Source organism: Eschrichtius robustus, chromosome X (genome assembly GCF_028021215.1).
Source record: "Eschrichtius robustus isolate mEscRob2 chromosome X, mEscRob2.pri, whole genome shotgun sequence".
NCBI lineage: Eukaryota > Metazoa > Chordata > Mammalia > Artiodactyla > Eschrichtiidae > Eschrichtius > Eschrichtius robustus.
In genome coordinates, this window is record NC_090845.1 from 101,830,232 (window position 1) to 101,857,205 (window position 26,974).

General features: G+C 35.0%; 1 protein-coding gene across 1 annotated transcript in view; it reads left to right on the forward strand.

Moving 5' to 3' along the window:
• HTR2C (5-hydroxytryptamine receptor 2C) overlaps nucleotides 1-26,974 on the forward strand; it is a 114,069-nt gene that overhangs the window by 73,189 nt on the left and 13,906 nt on the right. The window contains exon 3 of the mRNA XM_068533486.1: nucleotides 3,753-3,953. Within this exon, the coding sequence (XP_068389587.1) occupies nucleotides 3,753-3,953 (201 nt within the window). The remainder of the gene's footprint in view (nucleotides 1-3,752; nucleotides 3,954-26,974) is intronic.

The following is a 26,974-nucleotide window of genomic DNA, read 5'->3' on the forward strand; positions in this document are numbered from 1 at the left end:
TTGACTTTGCAGAGTGGATATGTATCCTCATGAGGCTATATATTGGCATATGGTGAAGTTGGGTTTAGAGTGAGGTTATGATCTGTTGAGGGGGGTATATTCTTTTATAAATTTAACAAATATTTATTTAGTGCCTACTTTGTGCCATGCATTGACCTAAGCATTATGAATAAAACAGATAACAATACTGACCCAGTGCATCTTATATTCCAGTGGTTATGGCAGCAAAATTTTCCACATAATGGCAGTCAGGTAATACTTGTGTATTTGAAACACAATTTGAAAAATAATTTTTGCAAGTCAAACAGTTCAAGAATACCCAAACCCTCAACACAATCAGCTTCTGGGTGGATACAATCTGAGGAGGTTACAAGATAATGATGAACAGAAATGAACATTCATAAACATTTTTGTTTAGAAGAACTTTTAGTAATGTCTTTGATTTCTTTGTTGTGCTCCTTGAATTCCAATGGTTGTTAGTTACACCTCTGGTATGACCAAGTATTGAACCAACCTTCCTGCAGATAAAAACTATCAACTCTAAACATAATACAAAAACAACTGTCTAAAGGTACTGGAGAAAAACCTAAAACAGAAAGATTCTGGAGGGTCTCAAGACTTGGAAGAAGAGAACAGCACTGCTTGAGTTTCCAAATTTCATGACTTACAGTCGAAGAGGAAGATGCAGTCTATGTCAGGTCAAGTGCCTAAACCTCCAAAAAATCTGCAGTTATTGTAGCCCAAAGAAACTGAGGACAGAGTTTGAGGAAATCTCAAAGCTGAAAGTCAAGGGAGCATATAGGAAAGGGTAGAGATAGAGGGAACCATAGATTCCTCTCTGAGGAACCATAAACTCAGCTTAAATCTCTAGCTGACCTCTGAACCATACATGTCTGGGGCAAAATCAAATTTCCTGAGTTGCCAAATTATAAAATTCAAAATATTCAAGTTTCATCAAAGGTAAGAGGAATGCAAAGAAACTAGAACGTATGGCCCATTCACAGGAAAAAAAAAAATTAATAGAAAATGATCCTGAGGAAGCCTAGGCATTAGACTTACTAGACAAAGACTTTAAATCAACTCTCTCAAAAATGCTCAGATAGCCAAAGGAAACCATAGACAAAGAACTAAAGGAAACCAGGAGAATTTTGTCTCAACAAATCAAGAATAGCAATAAAGGGATATAAATTATAAAAAGAAATCAAATAGAAATTTGGGGGATGAGAAGTACAAAAATTCAATTAAAAATTTACTAGACCAATTCAACTGCAGAATTGAGCAGAAAGAAGGAAGAATTAAGGAACTTGGAGATAGGTCAATTTAGATTATCCAGTTTGAGGAGAAGAAAGAGAAAAAAATGAAGAAAAATGAACAGCACCTGAGAGACACAAGACACTCTCAAGTTTACTAAGCTCAATGAATGCTAATCATATATTACTCCAAGAGATCCACACCAAGACATTATGGTCAAAATTACAAAGGATCTTTAACAAAATTAATAATGAATTCTCTTTAGAAACCACGGAGGCCAGAAGGCCGTGGGATGACATATTTAAAGTGCTCAACAGCAACAGCAACAACAACAATTCTGTCAACCAAGAATTCTGTATATGGCAAAACTCTAAACTATCCTTCAAAAAATGGAGAAATTGAGATTTAAGGCACAATAAAGTCAATAAAGTTGATAAACCTTTAGCTAGAAATACTAAGAAAAAAAGAGAGAGAAGACACAAATTTCTAAAATTATAAATGAAAGTGGGGAAGGGCATTATTACTGACCTTACAGAAATTAAAAGGATTATAAAAGAATAAATGAACAATTGTACTCCAACAAACCACATAACCTAAATAAAATGGACAAATTCCTAAAAACGAGCAAGCTACTAAAAGTGACTCCAGGTACTTCCCTGGTGGCGCAGTGGTTAAGAATCCACCTGCCAATACAGGGGACTCGGGTTTGAGTCCTGGTCCAGGAAGATCCCACATGCCGCAGAGCAGCTAAACCCATGCGCCACAACTACTGAGCCTGTGCTCTAGAGCCCACGAGACACAACTACTGAGCCTGCGTGCCACAACTACTGAAGTTCACGTGCCAAAGCCCATGCTCCACAACGAAGAGTAGCCCCCACTCGCTGCAACTAGAGAAAGCCTGTGCGCAGCAATGAAGACCCAACACAGCCAAAATAAATAAATTAAATAAATTAATTTATTTTTTTAAAAAAGTGACTCAAGAAGAAATAAAGACTCTGATTAGACTTTATAACAAGTAAAGACATTGCATCAGTAATCAAAAAACCTTCCAACAAGACAAGTCCTGGACCAGATGGCTTCACTGGTCAAATTTTATCAATTATTTAAAGAAGAACTAATACCAATACTTTTCAAACTCCTACAAAATAAAAGATTAGGGAACATTTGTAACTCATTCTATGAGACCAGCATTATCCAGATACCAAAGCCAGATAATGACATCACAGGAAAAGACAATTATAGACCAATATCACTTATGAATATAGATGCAAAAATCTTCAACAAAATACTAGCAAACTAAATTCAGCATCATATTATACACTGTGACCAAGTGTGACTTATCCCAAGAATGAAAGGTGGTTCAGCATATAAAAAATCAATTAATGTAATGCATCACATTAACAGAATGAAGGTAAGAAAACCACGCGATCATCTCAATTGATGTAGAAAAGCATTTAACAAAATCTCTCTCTCTTTCATCATTAAAAACACACAACATACTAGGAATAAAAGGAAACTTCCTCAACATGATAAAAGGCATTTATGAAAAACCCACAGCTTGCATATCCTACTCAATAATGAAATAATGAAAGATTATTCTTTAAGATCAGGAGAAAGACAAGATATCTGCTTTCACTACTTATACTCAACATTGCACTGGAAATTCTATCTAGAGAAATCAAGTGAAGGAAAATAAAAGGCAGAGGAAAATTGGAAAAGAAAAAATAAAATTACCTCTCTTTGCAGATGACGTGATCTTACATATGGAATATCCTAAAGAACCCACACACAAAAATATAGATTTAATAAATGAATTCAGCAGAGTTGAAGGATTCAAGATTAATACATGAAAATTAGGTACAGTTCTAAACAAGAGCAATGAGCAATCCATAAAGGAAATTAAGAAAATTTCATTTATGAGAGCATGCAAAAAAATTTCAACTGATAAGAGCATCAGCCATAGAAAAGAATGAAGTACTGATAGAAGCTACAAAATGGATGAACCTCAAAAAGAAAGAAGCCAGACACAAAAGGTCGCCTATTGTATGATTCCATTTATATAAAATAACCAGATTAGCTAAATTCAAGAGACAAAAAGCAGATAAGAAATTGTCAGGGGCTGGGGGGGGGGGGGCGGCGAAAATGGAGAATGACTGCCTAATGGGTAGTGGTTTCCTTTTGCAATGATGAAATGTTTTGGAACTAGAAAGAGGTGATGGCTGCATAATGTTGTGAATGGATTAAATGCCTCTAGATTGTACACTTTAAAGTGATTAATTTTATAATATGTAAATTTTACCTCAATAAAAAATAATGTATGTAACACTGAATGCATTATCATCATCATTGTCATAGCATTACTATGGAAAACAATGTTTACCAAATTTCACTTTCTTTTATAAACTTAGATTATGAGAAGAAAAACTAAGTAGACTAAATTTAAAACTACAGTTGGTATAATTTACATAATATGTTCTTGTCTTCTCTCTGTTCTCTTTCAGATTATGTCTGGCCATTACCTAGATATTTGTGCCCCGTCTGGATTTCTTTAGATGTTTTATTTTCTACAGCGTCCATCATGCACCTCTGCGCTATTTCGCTGGATCGGTATGTAGCAATACGTAATCCTATTGAGCATAGCCGTTTCAATTCACGGACTAAGGCCATCATGAAGATTGCTATTGTTTGGGCAATTTCTTTAGGTAATTAACTTTCTTGGCCAGTAGAATTGCAGCGGCTATGCTCAATACTTTCGGATTATGTACTGTGAACAACGTACAGACGTCGACTGGTAACATTTGCGTTTAATCGGGATTCTTCTATTTAATAATTATTCTTAACCTATTTATCTGATATTTAGGTTAACAATAATGTAAGAAATGTAAACTATATAAATATGCAAATGTAAAGTTTCCATTTATCCTGCTAAATTATTTTATGTGTCAAAAATGCCAATGAATTCTGCAACACAGACACATAACCTTTGAGATAATTAAAACTATTTGAAGATGACAAAGATATATGGTAAAATCTAAATTTTTAAAATGCAGCTTTTAAATCTTAGAAGAGATCAACCTATCCCAGAATATTAATCTTAATATTTTTATTCTAATTCTATATCTTCAGTGGAAAAATTTATAGTGCAATACGAATCTTCACAAAGTAAACATGTCAAAATTTATGCTGTTAATCAACCTAAAATATACTATTTCCCCTTCGTTTTTAAATATCTCCTTGAATTCTGGTTATACAGAAACAAAAACATCTATTGGTTTCTTTAAAGATTTGGGGGAGGTTAAAGGGAGAGAAATGATCATCTTACTGCTTTTATTTAAAATACTCATGCTCAACAATACTAATATTCAAGTCACAAAATTTAACCAATTGGAATATAAGGAATTTTACAATCCACTTTTTCCTTTTTTTTCTCCTCCAGTTGGAACTTACATTTAGTGTCTCATTAAATAATCCCTCTTCAAAGTTATGTTTCTGTAAAAGATTCTGATAAACTTTACAAGATCAAGATGTCTTTACTGATATCATCTAAAGATTTTGGCTGAGGGGTCCAAGATATCTCAGAGCTGGTGTTGGCCTATTGGTGGATGGGGATTTGTCCCAGGGGGTTCCAAGGTTGGTATCAGTCTGCTGGTGGGCAAGGCCAGGGCCTAGAGTGTCCAAGTGCTAGTGCTGACTCACTGGTGTGTGGAACTGGGCCTTGGGCTCCCTGGATGGAGGACCCAAGGTATCCCAAAGCTAGTGTCAGCCAGCTGCAGGTGGGGATGGATCCAGGGGCTGCTGGCTGAGGAACCCAAGGTGTCCCACAGCTAGAGATGGCCTATTGCTGTTTAGGACCAGGGACTGGGGGGTCCTAGGGAAGGTGCCTGTCCGCTGGTGGGTGAAGCCATATCCTGGGGCTAGTGCCAGCCCACTGGCAATTAGAGATATGTCCTGGGGTCTCTGGCTACAGCACCCACGGGTCCTAGAGCTATTGTCAGACTACTGGTGGGTGGGCCCATTTTCTGACACAGCTGGCCAAAGGGTCCAGGGTGTCCTGAAGCTTGTGTCGGCTCACTGGTGAGTGGGGCCTGATCCCAGGGCAGCTGGCTATGGAGCTCATGGTGTCTTAGAGCTGGTACCAGCCTGCTGGTGGGTGGGCTGGGTTCTGCCACACCAGGCTTCAGGATTATAGTGGTCCCGGGGCTGGTGTCTGGGACCCAGAATCCTGGGGCAGCTGACAGCCCACTGGTGGGTCAGGCTGGTCCCAAGACTAGAGCCAGCTTGCTTGTGGGCTGAGCTGGGACCCAGGGTGTCCTGGGGCTTATGCTTGTTCACTAGTGAGCAGAGCTGGGTCCTGGATTCTCTGGCTAGAGGGTCCTGGGGGTCCCAGATCTAGTGCCTGTGTACTGGTGTGTTAGGCCAGGTCCTGGGACCTCTGGTGGACAAGGCCATGTCCAAGGGTGGCTGTGGGCTCAGGGGGTCTTAAGGCAGCCTGCCTATTGGTGGGTGGGGCTGTATCCCCACTCAGCTAGTTGCTTGGCCTGAGGCATCCCAGTACTGGTGGGCATGGGCCTGCTGGGTCCCAAGACAAATAAGCTACATGGAGGGTTCCAAAATGGTGCTTGCCAGCATCAGTGTCCACATGGTAGAACGTGATAGAGCTCTCAAAAATGGCTGCCGCCAGTACCTATTTCACCAGGGTGAGCTCCTGTTGCCTCCTGCCTCTTCAAGAGACTCCTCAAGATCAGCATGTGGGTCTGACCCAGACTAGTTTCAAATTACTGCTTCTGCCCTGGGTCCAAAAGAGTGTGAGATTTTGTGTGCGCCCTTTAGGAGTGGAGTCTTTGTTTCCCACAGCCTTCTGGATCTCCCAAAAGTAAGCCCTGCTGGCCTTCAAAGCCAAATGATCTGGGGGCTCATTTTCCTGGTGCAGGACCCCTGGGCTGGGGAGCACAATGTGGTGATCAGACCCCTCATTCCTTTGGGAAAACCTCTGCAATTGTAATTATTCTCCTATTTATAGGTCTTGACTATACCATGACTCCACCCCTCCTCCCATTGTGGTTCCTTATTTATACCTTTAGTTGTAGAAGATCTTTTCTGGTGGATTTCAGTATTTCCCATCAATAGTTGCTCTGTAAACAGTTGTAATTTTGGTGTGCCTGTGAGAGGAGGTGAGCTCAGGGACTTCTTACTCCTCCATCTTTATACTGTATTTATTGAAAAAATCCACATATAAGTGGACCCACACAGTTCAAACTCATGTTGTTCAAGAGTCAACTTTATTTAGTTAAGGATTTCTGCATCTATATTCATTAGGGCCTGTAGTATTATTGGCCTGTAGTTTTCTTTTATGTAGTGTCCTTATATGGCTTTGATATCAGGGTAATGCCGACCCCATAACATGAGTTTGGAAGTGTTCTTTCCTCTTCAATTTTTTTGGAACAGTTTGAGAAGGATTGGCCTTACTTTGTAAAATGTTTGGTAGAATTAACCAATGAAACCATCTGGTACTGGACTTTTCTTTGTTGAGAAGTTTTTTTATTACTGCTTCAATCACCTTACTCATTATTGGTCTGTTCAGATTTTCTATTTTTTCATGATTTATCTTGGTAGGTTGTATGAATCTAGGTTATCTAATTTGTTGGCATATAAATTCTATTCAATTCTATTCTGTTAATCTACAAGACTTTCCTTATTTCAGTACTACACAATCTTAATTACTGTAGTTTTGTAGTATATTTTGAAATGTGGAAGTGTGAGTGCTCCAAATTTGTTCTCCTTGCTCAATATTGTTTTGGCTACTGGGTTCCTTGCAACTCCCTATGAATTTTTTAAGCAGTTTCTCAGTTTTGAAAAATAAGACTTCTAGGATTTTGATAAGTAAGCATTGAATTTGTAGATCAGTTAATACAGTATTGTCATCTTAACAATGATAAGTCTTCCAATCCATAAACATGAGATATCTTTACATGTATTTAGATATTTTTAAATTTCTTTCAAAAATTTTTTGCAGTTTTCATTGTACAAGTCTTGCACTTCTTTTGTCAAAGTTATTTCTAAATGTTTTATTATTTTTTGATGCTATTGAAATTTGAATTGTTTTATTTCATTTATAGATTGTCCATTGCTATTATATACTACTACAATTGACTCTTTTATATTACTCTTGTAGCCTGAAGACTTGTTAAACTTGCTTCCTAGTACAAGATCATGTAATCTTCAAATAAAGATGGTTTTACTTCTTTCTTTAAAATCTAGATATCTTTTAATTTCTTTTTCTTGCCTAAATTCTCTGCGTAAAACCTCCAGTACAAAGTTGGATAGAAGTGGTAAAAGCAAACTTGTTTGTTCTGATCTTAGGAGGAACTCTTTCAGTCTTTCATAATGAAGTAAGATGTTAGCTGTAGGTGTTTTACAGATGTCCTCTATGAGGTTGAGGAAGTTCCCTTCTACTTTTTGTATGGTCACTATTTTGTTATAAAAACACATTGGATTTTGTCCTTTATTCTATTAATATCACGTTACATTGATCGATTTTCACATGCTGATACAACCTTGCATTCTTTGGATAAATTCCCCTGGGTCTTGATGTATACTCATTTTTATATGTTGCTGGATTTGGTTGGCTAGTATGTTGTTGAGGATTTTTGTACTTATATTAAGAAAAAGTACTGGTCTGTGGTTTTTCTTTTTATATGACGTCTTTGTCTATTTTTTGGTATCAGGAGTAATACTAGCCTCATAAAATGAGATGGGAAATATTCTTTCTTTTTCTATTTTTTGGAAGAGTTTTTGAATGATTGGTGTTAATTCTTTAGATATTTGATAGAATTCACCAGTGAAGCCATTTGGGCCTGAGCAGTACTTAGTGGAGTTTTTTAATGTCAAATGGAATCTCTTTACTTGTAACAGGTGTATTCAGATTTTCTTTTTCTTTGTGAATTAGTCTTCACAGCTTGTGTATTTTTTAAAATTCATGTATTTCCATACAAATTGTAAATTTTTTGTTCTAATTCTGTGAAAAATGCCATTGGTAATTTGATAGGTATTGCATTGAATCTGTAGATTGCTTTGGGTAGTATAGTCATTTTGACAATTTTGATTCTTCCAATCCAAGAACGTGGTATATCTCTGCATCGACCCCAAATAGCCAAAGCAATCTTGAGAAAGAAAAATGGAGCTGGAGGAATCAGGCTCCCTGACTTCAGACTATACTACAAATCTACAGTAATCAAAACAGCATGGTATTGGCAGAAAAACAGACATACAGATCAATGGAACAGAATAGAGTCCAGAAATAAACCCACACACCTATGGTCAACTAATCTATGACAAAGAAGGTAAGAATATACAATGGAGAAAAGACAGTCTCTTCAATAAGCGGTGCTGGGAAAACTGGAGAGCTACATGTAAAAGAATGAAATTAGAACATTCTCTAACACCATACACAAAAATAAACTCAAAATGGATTAAAAGCCTAACTGTAAGGCCAGATACTATAAAACTCTTAGCATAGGCAGAACACTCTCTGACATAAATTGCAGCAATATCTTTTTTGATCCATCTCCTAAAGAAAATAAAATCAAAAGTAAATAAATGAGACTTAATTAAACTTAAAAGCTTTTGCACAGAAAAGGAAACTGTAAACAAAACAAAAACACAACCCATAGAATGGGAGAGGATATTTGCAAATGAAGCGACTGACAAGGGATTAATGTCCAAAATATACAAATAGCTCATGCAGCTCAATATCAAAAACACAAACAACCCAGTCCAAAAATGGGTGGAAGATCTAAATAGACATTTCTCCAATAAAGACATACAGGTGGCCAAAAAGTACATGAAAAGATGCTCAACATCACTAATTATTAGAGAAATGCAAATCAAAACTACAATGAGGTATCATGTTACACCAGTCAGACTGGCCATCATAAAAAAATCTAAAAACAATAAATGCTGGAGAGGGTGTTGAGAAAAGGGAACCTTCCTACACTGTTGGTGGGAATGTAAATTGGTACAACCATTATGGAGAACAGTATGGAGGTTCCCTAAAATACAAAAAATAGAGCTACAATATGATCCAGCAATCCCACTCTTGGGCATATATCCAGAGAAAACTATAATTCAAAAGGATACATGCACCCCAATGTTCATCACAGCACTATTTACAATAGCCAAGACATGGAAGCAACCTAAATGTCCATTGGCAGAGGAGTGGATAAAGAAGATGTGGTACATATATACAATGGAAAATTACTCAGCCATAAAAAAGAATGAAATAATGCCATTTGCAGCAACGTGGCTGGACCTAGAGATTATCTTACTGAGTGAAGTAAGTCAGACAGAGAAAGACAAATATCATATGATATCGCTTATATGTGGATTCTAAAAAAAATGGTACAAATGTACTTATTTACAAAACAGAAATAGAGTCACAGATGTAGAAAACAAACTTATGGTTACCAGGGGGGAAGGGGGGGAGGGATAAATTGGGAGATTGGGATTGATATATACACACCAATATATATAAAATAAATAACAAATAAGGACTTACTGTACAGCACAGGGAATTCTACTCAGTACTCTGTAATGATCTATATGGGAAAAGAATCTAAAAAAGAGTGGCTATATGTATATGTATAACTGATTCACTTTGCTGTACACCTGAAACTAACACAACATTGTAAATCAAATATACTCCAATAAAAATTACTTTAAAAATTCATGTAGATTTTCTGATTAGTTGGCATGCAGTTATTCATAGTATTTCCCTATAATCCATTTTATTTCTGTCATGTATCCTCTTCTATTCATGTTTTTAGTAATTTGCATCGTCGCTCTTTATTCTGGTAAGTCTAGTTAAAGTTTTATCAATGTTGGAAATTTTCCCCCCAAAATCAACTTTTGTTGTTTTTTATTTCATCCTGGAAGACTCCCTATAGTATTTCTTTTTCCTTTTATAAGTTTATTTATTTATTTATTTTTGGCTGTGTTGGGTCTTCATTGCTGCGTGTGGGCTTTCTCTAGTTGCGGCAAGCGGGGGTACTCTTCGCTGCGGTGTGTGGGCTTCTTATTGCGGTGGCTTCTCTTGTTGCAGAGCACAGGCTCTAGGCACAGGAGCTTCAGTAGTTGTGGCATGTGGGCTCAGTAGTTGTGGCTCACGGGCTCTAGAGTGCAGGCTCACTTGTTGTGGCGCATGGGCTTAGTTGCTCCGTGGCATGTGGGATCTTCCCTGACCAGGGTTCGAACCCGTGTCCCCTGCATTGGCAGGTGGATTCTTAACCACTGCACCACCAGGGAAGTGCTGTTATAATATTCCTTGTAGGGCACATTTGCTAGCAACAAATTCTTAGCTTTTGTTTACTGGAAACATTTAACTTCTCTTTCATTTTTAAAGAGTAGCTTTGCTGGACATAATATTATTGGTTAATAATATTTTTATTCCATGACTTTGAATATGTCATCCCAATGCCTCCTGGCCTCCATGTTTTCTGGTGAGAAATCAGTAAAACTTAGGGATTTCTCATCTGTGATGCGTTGCTTCTCTTTTGCTGCTTTCAAGATTCTCTTTGCCTTTGGATTTTTGATTACTCAATCACCTCAGGGTCTCTTTTATTAACTCTTTCATTTTCTGATCAGCAGTTGCTGCTTCTATGTTCTTTGCATATCTAGTACTTTTAATTGTATGCCCAGTATTGTGGGTATTATGTTATAAAAGCCCTTGATTTTGTCATCTTTCTCTCGTAAGTGTTAAATTTTATTCTAACTGAAAGTTAAATTATCAGCATATCACCTGGATACTGTATTAGATTCCTAGCGCATAGCCTTACTTCAGTCTCAACTAAAGGCCCTGAGTATTTTACAAAGACGGTCCACTATGCGTATACGATCTCTAAAATCTCAGATTTGCTTTCCAGCCTTCCAGCATCTGTTATATGCTAGGACCCCAAGAGGCTTACCTAGGTCATTTGCATCTCAGGAGTTGGCCAAAATCATGAGAAGAAATTTTATGCAAGTTTTAGAGAATCCCCTGTGTGTCTGTCCATTCTCTCCTGGCATAACACCCAAATTTGTCTCCATTCAGCTCTGAAATGTTATGTCTCAACTTCCCAGCAAAAGTGCTACACTTTGACTGGGCTCTATTTCCTTAAAACATAGTTTCAAAATTGCTCATCAGGAGGAAGCTCGTGTGAATGGGAGCTCAAACATGGGCTTTCTGTCTCTTAAAGATGGTAGCTTTGCACTTTAGCTTATCCAGTAAATAGAAACAATTGTACAATGTATTTGGTGCAGCCTTGTTTTTTTCCTTTTTGTTGCCAAGATATAATTTACATACAATAAAATGTACAGATTTTTATGTATAGTGATTGATGAGTAAGAAAAAATGATAATTTCTATGTAACCATCAGAAAAAAACAAGATTTAAAGTAATTCTACCACTCAATAATTGTCCCCATTCACTTTCCAGGCAATACACCTGTAATGGGACAACCATTGTTCTTATCTTTATTACTAATATTTAGTTTTAACTTTCCCAGATATTCAAATAAATGAAAATAAACATTGCATTCTTTTATGTGTCTATCATCTTTTTTCAATATAGTGATTTTGAGATACATCCATTTTGTTGCACTTATCATTAACTTGCTCTTTTTTATTGCTAAGTAACTATCATCACATGAATATACTACCAGTTGTTTATTCAATTATCTCCAGATGGATATTTACATTCTTTTCAGTTTGGGACTATTAGGAATAAAATTGGTATGAGAATTATTTTTCAAAGACTATTTTAGGTTCTCTGTTTTTATTTCTCTTGGGTAAATACTTAGGAATGGAATTGCTGGGTCAAAACAAAGTTGTAGGTTTATCTTTATTTAAAAGAAATAAACAAACAAACTACCAAACCAGTTTTCAAAGTGGCAGTACTATTCTGTATTCCCACCAGCAACATACGTGAGTTCTAGTTGATCCATGATTTCATTGCCACTTGGTAATGCCAGTTTTTATTATTTTTTTAGCTAATTGTAGACTTACAGAAAAGCTGCAGAATAGCACAGAGTCCCCTCACATCCCTCATCCTACTTCACTGAATATTAACATTTTGTATACCCATAGTACAATGACCAAAAACAGGAAATCAACATGTCATACAGTATTATTAACTAAAGTACAGATTTTGTTCAAATTTCACAACATTTTCTGCTAGTGTCCATTATTTGTTTTCATACCTTATTCAGGATTCCACATTATATTTAGTTGCATTGAGCAGCTTCAGCTGCATCCAACAAATTCTGATAAATTCTCTTTTCATTTTTATTCAGTTCCAAATATTTTCTAATTTTCCTTGTTATGGCTTCTTAGATACACCCATCATATAAAAGTGGACATTTAATTTCCAAATACATGGGGGTTTTTAAGTATCTTTTGATATTAATTTCTCATTTAAATGCTTTCTTCTCTGCAATCACCCTCTGTGTTTTTTTCAGTCTTTTAACTTTATTGAGGCTTTCAATAGTTAAGTCAAAGATCTCTCTTGGTAAATGTCACATTGCACTTGAAAATATGTGGGTTATTTCCAAATACCTTTTGATAGTGATTTCTAACAAAATTCCACAGTAATAAGAGAACAGACTCTGTATGATTTCAATACCTTTAGACCATGAAATTTTTGCGTCTTGTTTTATGTCTCTGGATATGTTCCAGTGTGTCCTGGTTTATAGTCTATAGGCGCTTGAATAGAATTTGTATCTTGCTGTTGTGTGCAAGTTGTATAAATCTTAATTATGTTGAATTGGTTCATAGTGCTTTTCAGGTCTACTATATCCTTCTACTTTTCTGTCTATTCATCCTATTAATTTTTGAGAGTTTGATATTGAATCTCCAAATAAAAATCTTAATTTATCTACTTCTCCTTTCAATTCTGTTGATTTTGCTTCATGTATTTTGGAACTGTGTTATTAGGTGCATATATATTTTAAAATTATTATATCATCCTGCTATATTAACCCATTTTTAGTTATGCAATCTCCCTCTTTGCCTCTAATACTAATCATACTATTAAGTATATGTTATCTGAAATTAATATGTACTATAGTGTTTTATGCATATCATTTCATGTAGTATATATTTCAATTCTTTACTTTCAACCTATATGTATGTTCATAATCAAAATATATCTCATGTTAGCAGCAAAGAATTTAGTCTCTGTTTTCTTTTTAAAACTTTTTATTCAATCTGATTACCTTTAACTTTTGATTAGAGGGTTTAGTCAATTTACATTTAATGTGATTATTGATATTGTTTTTGACATTTGTTTTCTATTCATCTTTTATCTTTATTGTTGCTCCATTCCACCTTTCCTGTTTACTTTTTTCTTATCATGATATAGTTAATATACCTAAAATTTACCATTTTAAGTGTACAACTCAATAGTTTTTAGTGTATTCACAAGGTTGTACAACCATCACCATTATTTAATTATAGAGCATCTTCATGACACCAAAAAAAAAAAGTATTTAAAAGAGTCATTCCCCAATCCTCTCTCCCCAGACCTTAGACATCACTAATTTGCTTTTTACTTCTATGGATTGGTCTACTCTGGACATTTTCTATGAATAGAGTCATACAATATGTGACCTTCTCTATCTGCCTTCTTTCAAACATCATGTTTTTCAATTCTTCCTTGTTGTAGCATACATTAGTACTTCATTTACCTTTTTCCTTTCTTTGTTAGTTTTTAGCAGTTGATTGAGAAATAATTCAGATATAACTCACCTAGTTAAAGTATACAATTCAATGGTTTTTAATATTTCATAGATGTGTGCAACCATCACCTCTGTTAGTTTTAAAACATTTTTGTCACCACAAAAAAAAAAAACCTTGTAAGTATCACCACCCCTACCTACCCATCCCCCATGCCTAGGCAAGAACTAATCAATTACCTGTCTCTATAGGTGTGCCTACTCTGGCAATAGATGGGATATCATGTAGTTATGATCATATAATATGTGGTCTTATGTGATTGGCTTTTTCACTCAGTAATCTTTTAAGTGTGAATAAGATTCTGTTGTATGTATATACCACCACTTATTTTTTCACTCTTCCGCTGATGGGCATTTGGGTTATTTCCAGTCTTTTTTAATCATGAATAATGCTGCTGTGAACATTCATGGAGCAATTTTTCTTTGAACACCTGTTTTCAATTCTCCTGCATATATAACTAAGGAATTCCTTGATCATATTGTAACTGCTGAATTATTTCCAAAGCTGATGCACCATTTTAAATTCCCATCAACCTTATTGGAGGATTCCAACTTCTTCACATTGTTACCTACATTTTTTGCTGTTTATATATATGATTATACCTGTCCTAGTATGTATAAAGTGGTATCTCATTGTGATTTTGATTTGCATTTCCTTAATAGCTAATGATGATGAGCATATTTTCATGTACATATTGGTCATTTGTATATCTTCTTCGGAAAGATACATATTCATATCATTTGCCCAATTTAATTGGGTTATCTATCTGTTACTATTGAATTGTAAGCATTTTCATATGTTCTGGATGAAAGACACACAGAAGACATATGACTTCTAAGTATTTCTACCATTGTGTGAGTTGTCCTTTCACTTTCTTGATGGCATCATTTGCAGTACAAAAGTTTTTAATTTTGATGAAGTTCAATTTATCTATTTTTCTCTTGTTGCTTGTGCTCTTAGTGTCACATTTAGTAAAACATTCTTAATGCTAGAATTATAAGGGTGTATCCCTATGTTTTCTTCTAAAAGTTGTATAATTTTTACCTCTTACACTTAGGTCTTTGATTCATTTTGAGTTAATTTTTGTAAATGGTGAAAGGTAAGGATCCAACTTCCTCCTTTTGCATGTTGACATCAGTTATCCCAGCACCATTTAAAAAGGCTATTCTTTCCCCCATCGAATGGTTGTCTTAGTTTTTACAGGCTATTGTAACAAAATACCATAAACTAAGTGGCTTATAAACAAAAAAATATTTATTTCTCACAGTTCTGGAGGCTGGGAAGTCCAAGATCATGGCACTGACAGATTGGGTGTCTGGTGAAGTCCCACTTCCTAGATGGCCATCTTTTCACTATAACCTCACATGGCAGAAAGGCAAGGGAGCTTTCTCTAGCCTCTTTTATAGGGCACTAATATCATTCATGAGCACTCTGCTTTAGTGACTTAATCACTTCCCAAAAGCCCCACCTCCTAATAGCACCTTGGGGGTTAGGATGTCAACATATGAATTTTGAGAGGGACACAATCATTCAGACCATAGCAATGGTCCTGGCACCTTTGTTGAAAATTAGCTGATTATAGATACATAGGTCTACTTGTGCACTCTCAATTCTATTCCAGTGATCTATATGTCTATTTTTACGTCTGTACCTCATGGTCTTGATTATCATTATTTTGTAGTAAGTTTTAAAATCAGAAAGTGTGAGTTCTCATACTATGTTCTATTTCAAGATTATTTTGGCTATTCTGGGTCCTTTGCAATTCCATGTGAATTTTAGAATTGGCTTGTCAATTTCTACATACAAAGAAGTCAGCTGGGATGCTGAAAGGAATTGCGTTGACTCTTTAGATCACTTTGGAGAGTATTGCCATCTCAACAATTTTAAAGCTTCTAATCCATAGACATAAGCTTTTTTCCATTCATTTAAATTATTTACTTTCATTCAACAGTTTTGTACTCTTCAATTTAAAAGTTTTAGATTTCTTTTGTTAAATTTAGTCCTAAGTACTTTATTCTTTTCAGTGCTATTGTAAATTGCATTGGGTTTTTTTTTGAATTTTATTTTATTTTTTTTATACAGCAGGTTCTTATTAGTTATCTATTTTATACATATTAGTGTATATATGTCAAGCCCAGTCTCCCAGTTCATCCCACCAACCACCCCCCACCCGCTTTCCCCCCTTGGTTGCATTGTTTTCTTAATTTCATTTATTGGATTGTTCATTGCTAGTGTATAGAAATTTAATTGAATACCAAAATAATAGCACACTGAATGTGGCAACATTTAAAAAAATTACATACCATGATCAAGTGGAATTTATCCCAGATAGGAAAGGTTGGTTTAACATCAATAGAATAAAAAACAAAAACCACATGATCATCTCAATATATGTATAAATAGCATTTGAAAAAATGTCCATTTTTTAAAATTGAAATATTATTGATGTATAAAATTGTTTAAGGTGCACAGCATGTTGGTTTGATACATTTATATATTGCAATATGATTGTCACTGTAGTGTTAGCTAACACCTCTATCACATCATATAATAGCCATTACTTTTTTTGTGTTAAGAACAATTAAGATCTAGTCTCTTAGCTACTTTGAAGTTTATAATACAGTATTGTTGACTATAATCACAATGCTGTGTGTTAGCTCTCCAGGACATATGTATCTACTAGCTCCAAGTCTGTACCTTTAAAAAACATATCCCCAATTCCCTCACCCACCAGCCTCTGGTAACCACCATTCTGTTCTCTGTTTTTACAGGTTTGGCTTTCTTAGATCCCACATATAAGTGAAATGATATAATATTTGTCTTTCTCTGTCTTACTTACCTCACTTAGCTTAAAGCCTTCAAGGTCCATCCATGTTGTTGCAAATGGCAGGATTTCCTTCTTTCTCATGGCTTAATAATACTCCATTATATCATATATATCATCCATTGATGGACACACAAGTTGTTCTCATTTCTTGGCTATTGTGAATAATACAAAAATAAACACTGTAGTGAATATATCTCTTTAAAATCCTGTTTTCATTTCCTTTGGATATATATACCCAGAAGGGGAATTGCTGGATCACATGACAGTTCTATTTTGAATTATTTGAACAACTTCCATATTGTTTTCCATAGTGGCTGCAACAATTTACATTTCCTCCAACAATGTGCAAGTGTTCTCTTATCACCACATCCTCTCCAACACTTATTATCTATTGTCTTCTTGATGATAGCCATTCTAACAAGTGCGAGGTGATATCTTATTTTGTGTTTTTTTTAATATATATTTATTTATTAGGTTGCACCTGGTCTTAGTTGTGGCAGGTGGACTCCTTAGTTGTGGCTCCAGGGCTCCTTAGTTGTGACTCACCAGCTCCCTGGTTGTGGCATGAGAAGTCTTAGTTGCAGCATGCATGTGGGATCTAGTTCCCTGACCAGGGATTGAACCCGGGCCCCCTGCATTGGGAGCACGGAGTGTTATCCACTGCGCCACCAGGGAAGTCCTTCTTATTGTGGTTTTGATTTACATTTTCCTGATGATTAGTAATGCTGAGCATCTTTTTATGTACCTAATGGCTATTTATATGTCTTTTTTTGAAAAAAAATGTCTGCTTGGTTCCTGTGCCCATTTTTTATTGTGTTGTTTGTTTTTATAAAATTCAGTTGTATGAGTTCTTTATATATTTTGAATATTAACCCCTTATCTGATATATTGTTTGCAAATATTCTCTCCCATTTCATAGGTTGCCTTTTCATTTTTTGATTTATTTTTTGCTGTGAAGAACCTTTTTTTAGTTTGATGTAATCCTAGTTGTTGATCTTAGCTTTTGTTGTTTGTGCTTTTGGTATCATACCAAAAAAATTATTGCCCAGTCCAATGTCAAGGAGCTTCTTCCTCCTTTTCTTCTAGGAGTTTTATGGCATCAGGTCTTATGTTTAAATCTTTAATTCACTGCTAGTTAACTTTTTGATTGATGTAAGATAGGGGTGCAATTTTATTTTTCTGCATGTGGTTATGCAATTTTTCCAACACTATTTGTTGAAGAGACTATCCTTTCCCCATTGAGTGTTCTTGGCGCCACATCAAATATTAGTTGACCATATATGTAGGAGTTAATTTGGGGGCTTTCTATTCTGTTCCATTGGTCTATGTGTCTATTTTTATGCCAGTACCATACCATTTAAATTACTTTGCAGTATATTTTGAAGTGTGATGTCTCCAGTTCTGTTCTTCTTTCTCATGATTCTTTGGCTATTTAGGGCCTTTTGTGGATCCATACAAATTTTAGGATTGCTTTTTCTATTTATGTGAGAAATGCCAATGGAATTTTATAGGGATTGCATTGAATCTATAAATGGGTTTAGTAGTATGGACATTTTAGCAATATTAATTCTTCCAATCCATGAACATGGGGTAACTTTCCATTTGTTTCTGTCCTTTTAAATTTCTTTCATCAAGGTCTTATAGTTTATATTGAACAGATCTTTCACTTACTTGATTAAATTTATTCCTAAGTATTTTATAGTTTTTGAAGTTATTGTGAATGGGATAGTTTTCTTTATTCCTTTTTCAGATGTTTTGTTGTTTGTGTATAGAAATGCAACTGATTTCTTTTTTTTCCCCTCTTTTTTGGATTTCCTTCCCATTTAGGTCACCACAGAGCACTGAGTAGAGTTCCCTGTGCTATACAGGAGGTTCTCATTAGTTACCTATTTTATACATAGTAGTGTATATGTGTCAATCCTAATCTCCCAATTCATCCCACCCTCCCCTTCTAAATCCAATATCTGCGACCAATAAATATAGTTTACTTATATTGACTTCTCTTTTCACTGATTGTGGTTCCCACCTTTCTGTTCCTTTGGATAACTAATAACTAACTTTTGATTTAAAACTGGACATTTTTATACTTTGTGATATTCTGGAGTTTGTTTTCTCTTGTGAAGATTATTGTTTTTGCCTTATAGTAGGCAGTTACCTTTCTGTACTCAAACTATAAAACTTGTGTCCCTCACATTATGCAGCATCTAATGCCTCTGCTCAGTTTTCTTGGCTTCCAGCTCCTACTTTTTTAGTGTATTCCTCCTATATTTCTTCTGTGCCTGCGTAGTTTAAAGATCAGTCAACAATTGAGGTAGAGTTTATATACAGATTTACAGGTGTTATTGAGGAATTCTGTATCTATGTATATAAATGATATTGTCCTATAAAAGCCCTATCAGATAAAGTCATCAGGTTTTCATATCAGGGTTATGCTGGCCTCATAACATTAGTGAGGGGTATTTCTTACTTTTCCATTTGTGTAAATTTGACGTTTCTCTCTTAAATGTTTGAAAGAATTAATCAATGAAGCCATTTGGATTTGGAGAAGTTTTTAAATATTAGTTCAATTACTTTAATAGATGAAGAGACATTTCAATTTTCTATTTCTTTCCATTTTGACTCACTTTAGTTCATAGCCAGTGAATAAGGCAAATATAAATAATAGAGATAACAAAGATTGGGAGAATGGTGGTGCAGTGGTTAAAAATCCACCTGCCAATGCAGGGGACATAGGTTTGAGCCTGGTCCGGGAAGATCCCACATGCTGCGGAGCAACAAAGCCCGTGCACCACAACTAGTGAGCCTGTGCTCTAGGGCCTGTGAGCCACAACTACTGAGCCCGCGTGCCACAACTGCTGAAGCCCGCACTCCTAGAGCCTGTGCTCTGCAACAAGAGAAGCCACCGCAGTGAGAAGCCCACGCACCACAACGAAGAGTAGCCCACGCTCGCCACAACTAGAAAAAGCCCACGTGCAGCAACAAAGACCCAACACAGCCAAAAATAAATAAAATTAAATAAAATGTTCCCAGGTGACGCCAATGCCACCGGCCACAGACCATACATTAAAGAGCAAGGGGTAACATAGTCGTTTAGGTTAATAAATAAATAAATTTATAAAAAAAAGAAAAAGATTGGGGGAAAAGTTAAAACATTTTAACTTGAAGATAACAATTGTCTACGTGGAAACTCTTAAGGAATCTATTATACTAAAAAGAAAACTACTAATATAAATAAGTAAATTTAGCAAGATATGACTGTATGTGTCTTCATATTTAAAGTTCATCTCTTTTAGACAGTGATTGTCTTGCTTTTTTATCCTACTATAAAAAGTGCTGTCTTCTAACTGGAGTATTTGGTCCAATTACATTTTATATAATTATTGATATGACTGGATTTAAGTCTGACATCTTTTTCTTTGCTTTCTATTTATTTCATTTGATTTTTGTTCCTCTGTCCTTCTTTTCTTGCTTTCTCTTCTGTTTACCAAATATTATTAACATTACATTTCAGTTCCTTTATTGTTTTTTTAACCACACCTCTTTTAAATTATATTTAGTTGATCTAGGTTAATCTAGGAATTACCACATGCTTTCTTAGCTCATAACCATCCTTAAATTCAATAATATACCACTTTCCCACTTCAGACTTCAGAAATGTAAGAAATTTAAAATAGTATAATTTCATTTACCAAGCCTTTTCTTTTTGTTGTTGTTTTCATGTATGCTACTTCTACATATATTACTGACATAACCTTAAATTTAAATTATTTTTGCTTCAAAACCTCATTTATACATTCTAAGAAATTAGGATAAAACAAAAGTTAGTCTTTCACATTTACTTATATATTTACCATTTCACATGCTCCTCTTTCCTTTAGTAGATCTAAAATTCCACCTGGTATCATTTCCATCAACCTCTAAAGACCTTCCTTTAGCATTTCTTTTAATGAAGATCTATTAGCAACAAATTCCTCCAGCTTTAGTTTATCTGAAAAATGCCTTAATTTTACCCTTATTTTTGAAGGATCTGTTCACTGAACATAAAATTCTGGTTTGACAGCTGTGAGTTTGTATCATTTATATTTATTCTCTTAAAAGAAAGTTTTATTATCTTCCGTTCTCTATGGAATCTGATGTGAAAGTCCTTGGATATTTCTATATTAATCTTCTCTATGAAATGTGTCATTTTTATCTGGCTACTTTTTAGATTTCTTATTTATATTGGTTATAAGTACTTTGATTATAATATTCTTATGTTTTGTTTCCTTTGGGTTTATTCTACTAGAGATTTGTTGAGCTTCATAGATCTGTAGGTTAATGCCTTTCACCAAACTTGAGAAGTTTTTACCACTATTTCTTCAAATATTTGCCTGCCCCATTATTTATCCTCTTCTTAGACTCCAGTTTACATGTGTGTCAGAGTGCTTTATATTGTCCCACAGGTCACTGAAACTCTATTTTTAAATTTTTTTTCTTTTTGTTCTTCTGATTAATTTGTATAAATATCTTCAAGTACATGGTTCCTTTCTTCTGCCATCTCCACTTGTCTGTTAAACTTATGCAGTTTATTTTTCATTCAAATATTTAACCTTGTAATTCCAAAACTTCCATCCTATTCATTTTACAATTTACATTTCTCTGCTGAGAGTTAGCATCCCTTAACCCATTAGGACCACATTTGCCTTTAAGTCCTTGAACATCTTAATAACAGTTGCTATAAATTCCTTATCTGATCATTCCAATATTAAGTGGTACAGGGAATCTTTTTTCATTGACTGCTTTTTTGTGTAATTAATATCTTAATTTCTTATTTCTTAGCCTATCTATATTTTTGTAATTTTATGCAGGGCACTGTAAATGATACATGCAAAGAGTCTGGAATGTGTTGTTTCTTTTAAAGAGTGTTCAATTTGGGGGTGGCATGCTATTAATTTATTGTCTGTTCTTGATCCTGCTGAGGTTCAGTTTTAGTCTTTATTATGGTGCATCTTTTAAGGCCATGATCCTTACTGCTAGGCATGGCTGTTCCTTTGTTTCAGCTGAATTCTCAAGATGTTAGTGATGTGTTAATGTGGTGTCTCCCTTCTGGCTGGGCCAGACTCTAACTTCTAGGACTGTGTAACTTCTATATATTTGTTATGCTCTTGTCCCCATAGCTACCACTCTCTGCTAGGCCTTATGGAATCTCATTTGCAGATGTGCACCCGAGCCCTCAATCAAATTCCTGGAGGGTATGCTCACAAATACTTCTTGGTCTCCTCCTCTGCATGGTTCCCTCTTCTCTTATATCTTTCCCAGAAAGTCCCAGGTGCTTTGGCAGCCCTGAACTCTGATCTCTGCCTGCTTATTTCAGCAAGAGAGCCCATCCCTTTTTGGGCTCCATTTCCCTGTGTCACAATCAAGAAATTGTCTCCAGTTAGAGAGGGGTAGAGTGAATAAAGGACTTATCTCATGTGTTTCCCTTATCTTAAAAAGCAAAATTCTATACTAAATACTGCCAAATGCCTGAAAAGAGTTGTCTCACATATTCTGTCCAGTTTTATCATTGTGTTTGGAAGGATGGCAAGTCTGATGCCAAGGACTCTGTCATGGCTGAAAAAAATAAGTCCAATTTAAAAAAGTTTGTTTCATCCTTTTGCTTAAATTTGAGTGATATGTATTGACCTTCTTCAAGTTCATTGATCATTACTTCTATTGATCCCATCCAATGATTTTTCTTAATTTTAAATAATGAATTTTTTCAGTTTTAGAGGCTTTCCTCTTTTCTTTAGTTTCCACATCTATCCTGAAATTCCCACCTCTACAACCATATGTTTACATTTTCTAGTAGATGATTTAATATATTTATCATAGTTAAAGCTCTTGTCTGTTAATTTCAAGATCTGGGTCATGTGTGGATCTACTTCTATTGTTATTTTTTTTTCTTTATTATGGGTCACATTTTTCTGTTTCTTTGTATATTTAGTAATTTTATACACATACTCTTATGGAGGCCTTGTTTTTGCTTTTTTATGGTGGGTTCCAGGTTTGCTTTTATTCCTAGGTCAAATCCTTTATTCTCAAGAAATTGGCTTTTTTCCTAAGGCATGCTCCTTCTGAGTATAAATGAAAAGGCCAGGGTGTTTACTAAGCTTTCCTAATTTGGGGTGATGCAAACTCCCAACTCTGTTTCCTTTTCAGTAGAAAACTGTTGAGATCTCTATTAAATATTTTCAACCTCTCAAATGTTGCTTGCTCCATGAGTTCCTTGGAGAGTCACAAATAAAGGACTCAGGTGTCAAACAAGAATGTGAGGGAAGTGTGTATAGAAATTTTAAGCCCCCTCCTGCCTGTAGCTTGTCCTCTTTCTGATTGCGCAGTCCCTTGTAGTTTCTACCTGCTTTTTGTTCACTCTCAAGTATCTTCGCATGTTGGGTGTTTTAAATTTTGTTCAGGCTTTTGATTGTTGTCAGCAGGAGACCTAGTCTTCTATAAACTATTCCACCATTATTAGAAAATGATAGTATTTACTTATGAGTTCTTATAGTTTTTTGTGGCAGGAAGTTAAATCTGACTCTGATACCAGCTACTGCATCATGACTATAGCTGGGAGTTTGTACATTTTGATGGTCAAAAAAATTTGCACTTTTTCTTCTAGTTTTATTGAGATATAATTGACGTACAGCACTGTATAAATTTAAGGTGTACAGCATAATGGTTTGACTTACATGCAACATGAAAAGATTACCAAAATAAGTTTAGTGGATATCCATCATCTCATATAGATACAAAATTTAAAAAATAAAAGTTTTTTTCCTTTTGATGTGAACTCTTTACTATCTTAATAACTTTCATATATAACATACAGCAGAGTTAATTATATTTATCATGCTGTACATTGTGCCCCTAGTACTTATTTGTCTTATAAGTGGAAGTTTGTACCTTTTGACTGTCTTCATCCAATTCCCCCTCCTCCCACCTCCCGCCTCTGGTAACCACAAATCTGATCTCTTTTTCTATGAGTTTGTTTATTTGTTTTTGAAGTGTAATTGACCTACAACACTATGTTGGTTCCTGGTACACAACATAGTGATTCAATATTTCTATACATTTCAAATTGGTCACCATGAGAAATCTAGTTACAGTATGTCACCATACAAAGATATTACTTAATTATTGACTATATACACCACACTGTACATTTTATACTCATGACTCATTTATTTTGTAACTGGAAGTTTGTACCTCTTAATCTCCCTCACCAATCCTCTCCTTCCCTACCCCCTTCCCCTCTGGAAACAACCTGTTTGGTCTCTGTATCTATGACTCTGTTTCTGTTTTGCTATGTTTGTTCATTTTGTTTTTTAGATTCCACATATAAGTGAAATCATACATTATTTTGTCTTTCTCTGACATTTCACTTAGCAAAATACCCTCTATGTCCATCCATGTTGTCATAAATGACAAGATTTCATTCTTTTTATGGCTGAGTAATGTTCCATTGTGTGTGTGTGTGTGTGTATATATATATATATATATATATATATACCACATCTTCTTTATCCTTTCATTTATTGATGGGCAGTTGGGTTGCTTCCATATCTTGGCTATTATAAATAACACTGCCATGAACCGGGAGGGCATATATCTTTTCAAATTAGTGTTTTTGTTTTCTTTGAATAAATACCCAGGGGTAGAATTGCTGGATTGTACAGTAGTTCTATTTTTAAATTTCTTGAGAAATCTCCATACTGTTTTCCATAGTGGCTGCACCAATTTACATTCCCACCAACAGTACACAATTGTTCCCTTTTCTTCACATCCTCACCAACAATGATTATTTGTTGTCATTTTGATAATAGCCATTCTGACAGGTGTGAGGTGGCATCTCATTGTGGTTTTGGCTTGCATTTCCCCACTGATTAGTGATATTGAGGAACTTTTCATGTGCCTGTTGGCCATCTGTATATCTTCTTTGGAAAAATGTCTGCTTAGGTCCTCTGCCAATTATTGTAATGGGCTATTTACTTTTTATGTGAGTTGTGTGAGTTCTTTGTATATTTTGCAGACAACCCCTTATTAGTTACATCATTTATCTTCTCCCATTCAGTAGGCAGCCTTTTCACTTTGTTGATAATTTCCTTTGTTCTGCAAAAGCTTTTTAGTTTGATGTGGTTCCATTTGTTTATTTTTGCCTTGTTGGCCTTGCCTGAGGAGACTTATTCAAAAAAAATATTTCTAAGACCAATGTTAAGGAGCACACTGCCTACATTTTCTTCTAGGAGCTTTATGGTTTCAGGTCTTACATTTAAGTCTTCAATCTATTTTGAGTTTATTTTCATATGAGGTGTGAAAGTAGTCCAGTTTGATTCTTGTACATGTAGCTGTCCCGTTTTACCGACACCATTTATTGAAGAGGCTGTCTTTTCTCCATTGTATATTCTTGACTCCTCTATCATAGATAAATTGACCATATAACTGTGAATTCATTCCTAGGTTCTCTATTCTCTTCCGTTGACCTAAGTGTATGTTTTTTGAGCCAGTACCATACTACTTTGATTACTGTAGATTTGTAGTGTAGTTAGAAATCAGGGAGCATGATACCACCAGCTTTGTTCTTTTTTCTCAAGATAGTTTTGGCTATTCAGGGTCTTTTCTGTTTCCATACAAATTGGGAAATTTTTTGTTCTAGTTCTGTGGGAAATGCCTTTTGGTATTTTGATAGGGATTGCATTGAATCTGTAGATTGCCTTGGGTAGTATGGTCATTTTAACAATATTAATTCTTCCAGTTCATGAACACGGTATATCTTTCCATCTGTTTGTTTCATCTTCAATTTCTTTCATCAGTGTCTTATAGTTTTCCAATACAGGTCTTTTATCTCCTTAGTTAGACTTAATGTTAGGTATTTTATTCTTTTTGATGCTATTATAAATGGAATTGTTTCCTTAATTTCTCTTTCTGATAGTTTGCTGTTAGTGTATAGAAATGCAACAGATTTATGCATATTAATTTTGTATCCCACAACTTTACCAAATTCATTGATGAGTTCTAGTAGTTTTTGTAGAAATCTTTATGCATCTATATATAATATCATGTCATCTGCAAACAGTGTCAGTTTTACCTTTTCCATTCCAATTTGTATTCCTTTTATTTTTTTTTCTTGCCTGATTGCTGTGGCTAGGAATTCCAATACTATGCTGAATAAAAGTGGTGAGAGTGGGGCATCTTTCTCTTTGTTTCTGATCTTAGAGGAAATGCTTTTAGCTTTTAACCACTGAGTATGTTGTTAGCTGTGGGCTTGTCATATATGGCCTTTTATGTTGACTTATGTTCCCTCTATACTCACTTCCTGGAGAGTTTTTATCATAAATCAATGTCGAATTTTGTCAAAAGCTTTTTCTGTATCTATTGAGAGGATCATATGATTTTTATTCTTCAATTTGTTAATGTGGTATATGACATGATTGATGTTTGAATACTGAACCATCCTTGCATCCCTGGGATAAACCCCATTTCAGCATGGTCTATTATTCTTTTAATGTATTGTTGAATTCAGCTTGCTAATATTTTGTTAAGGATGTTTTTGTATCTATGTTCATCAGTTCTATTTGTCTGTAATTTTCTTTTATTGTGATATCTTTTCTGGTTTTGGCAGCAGGATGATGCTGGCCTTTTGGAATGAATTTGGAAACATTCCTTCCTCTTCAAGTTTTTGGAATAGTCTGAGAAGGATAGACATTAACTCTTTTCTAAATATTTGGTAGAATTCCCCTTTGTCACCATCTGTTCCTGGAATTTTCTTTTATTACTGACTCAAGTTTATTACTCAAATTGGTCTGTTCATATTTTCTATTTCTTCCTGATTCAGTCTTGGGAGGTACGTTTCTAGGAATTTTTCCATTTCTTCTAAGTTGTCCATTTTATTGGTATAGACTTGTTCATAGTAATATTTTATGATCCTTTGTAATTCTGTGATGTTGACTTAACTTCCCATTTTTCATTTCTGAATTTATAGTTTTGAACCCTCTCTCATTTTTTTCTTCATGTGTCTGGCTAAAGGTTCATCAATTTTGTTTATCTTTTTAAAGAACAAGCTCTTAGTTTTATTATCTTTTCTATTTTTTTTTTTTTAGTCTCTATTTTATTTAT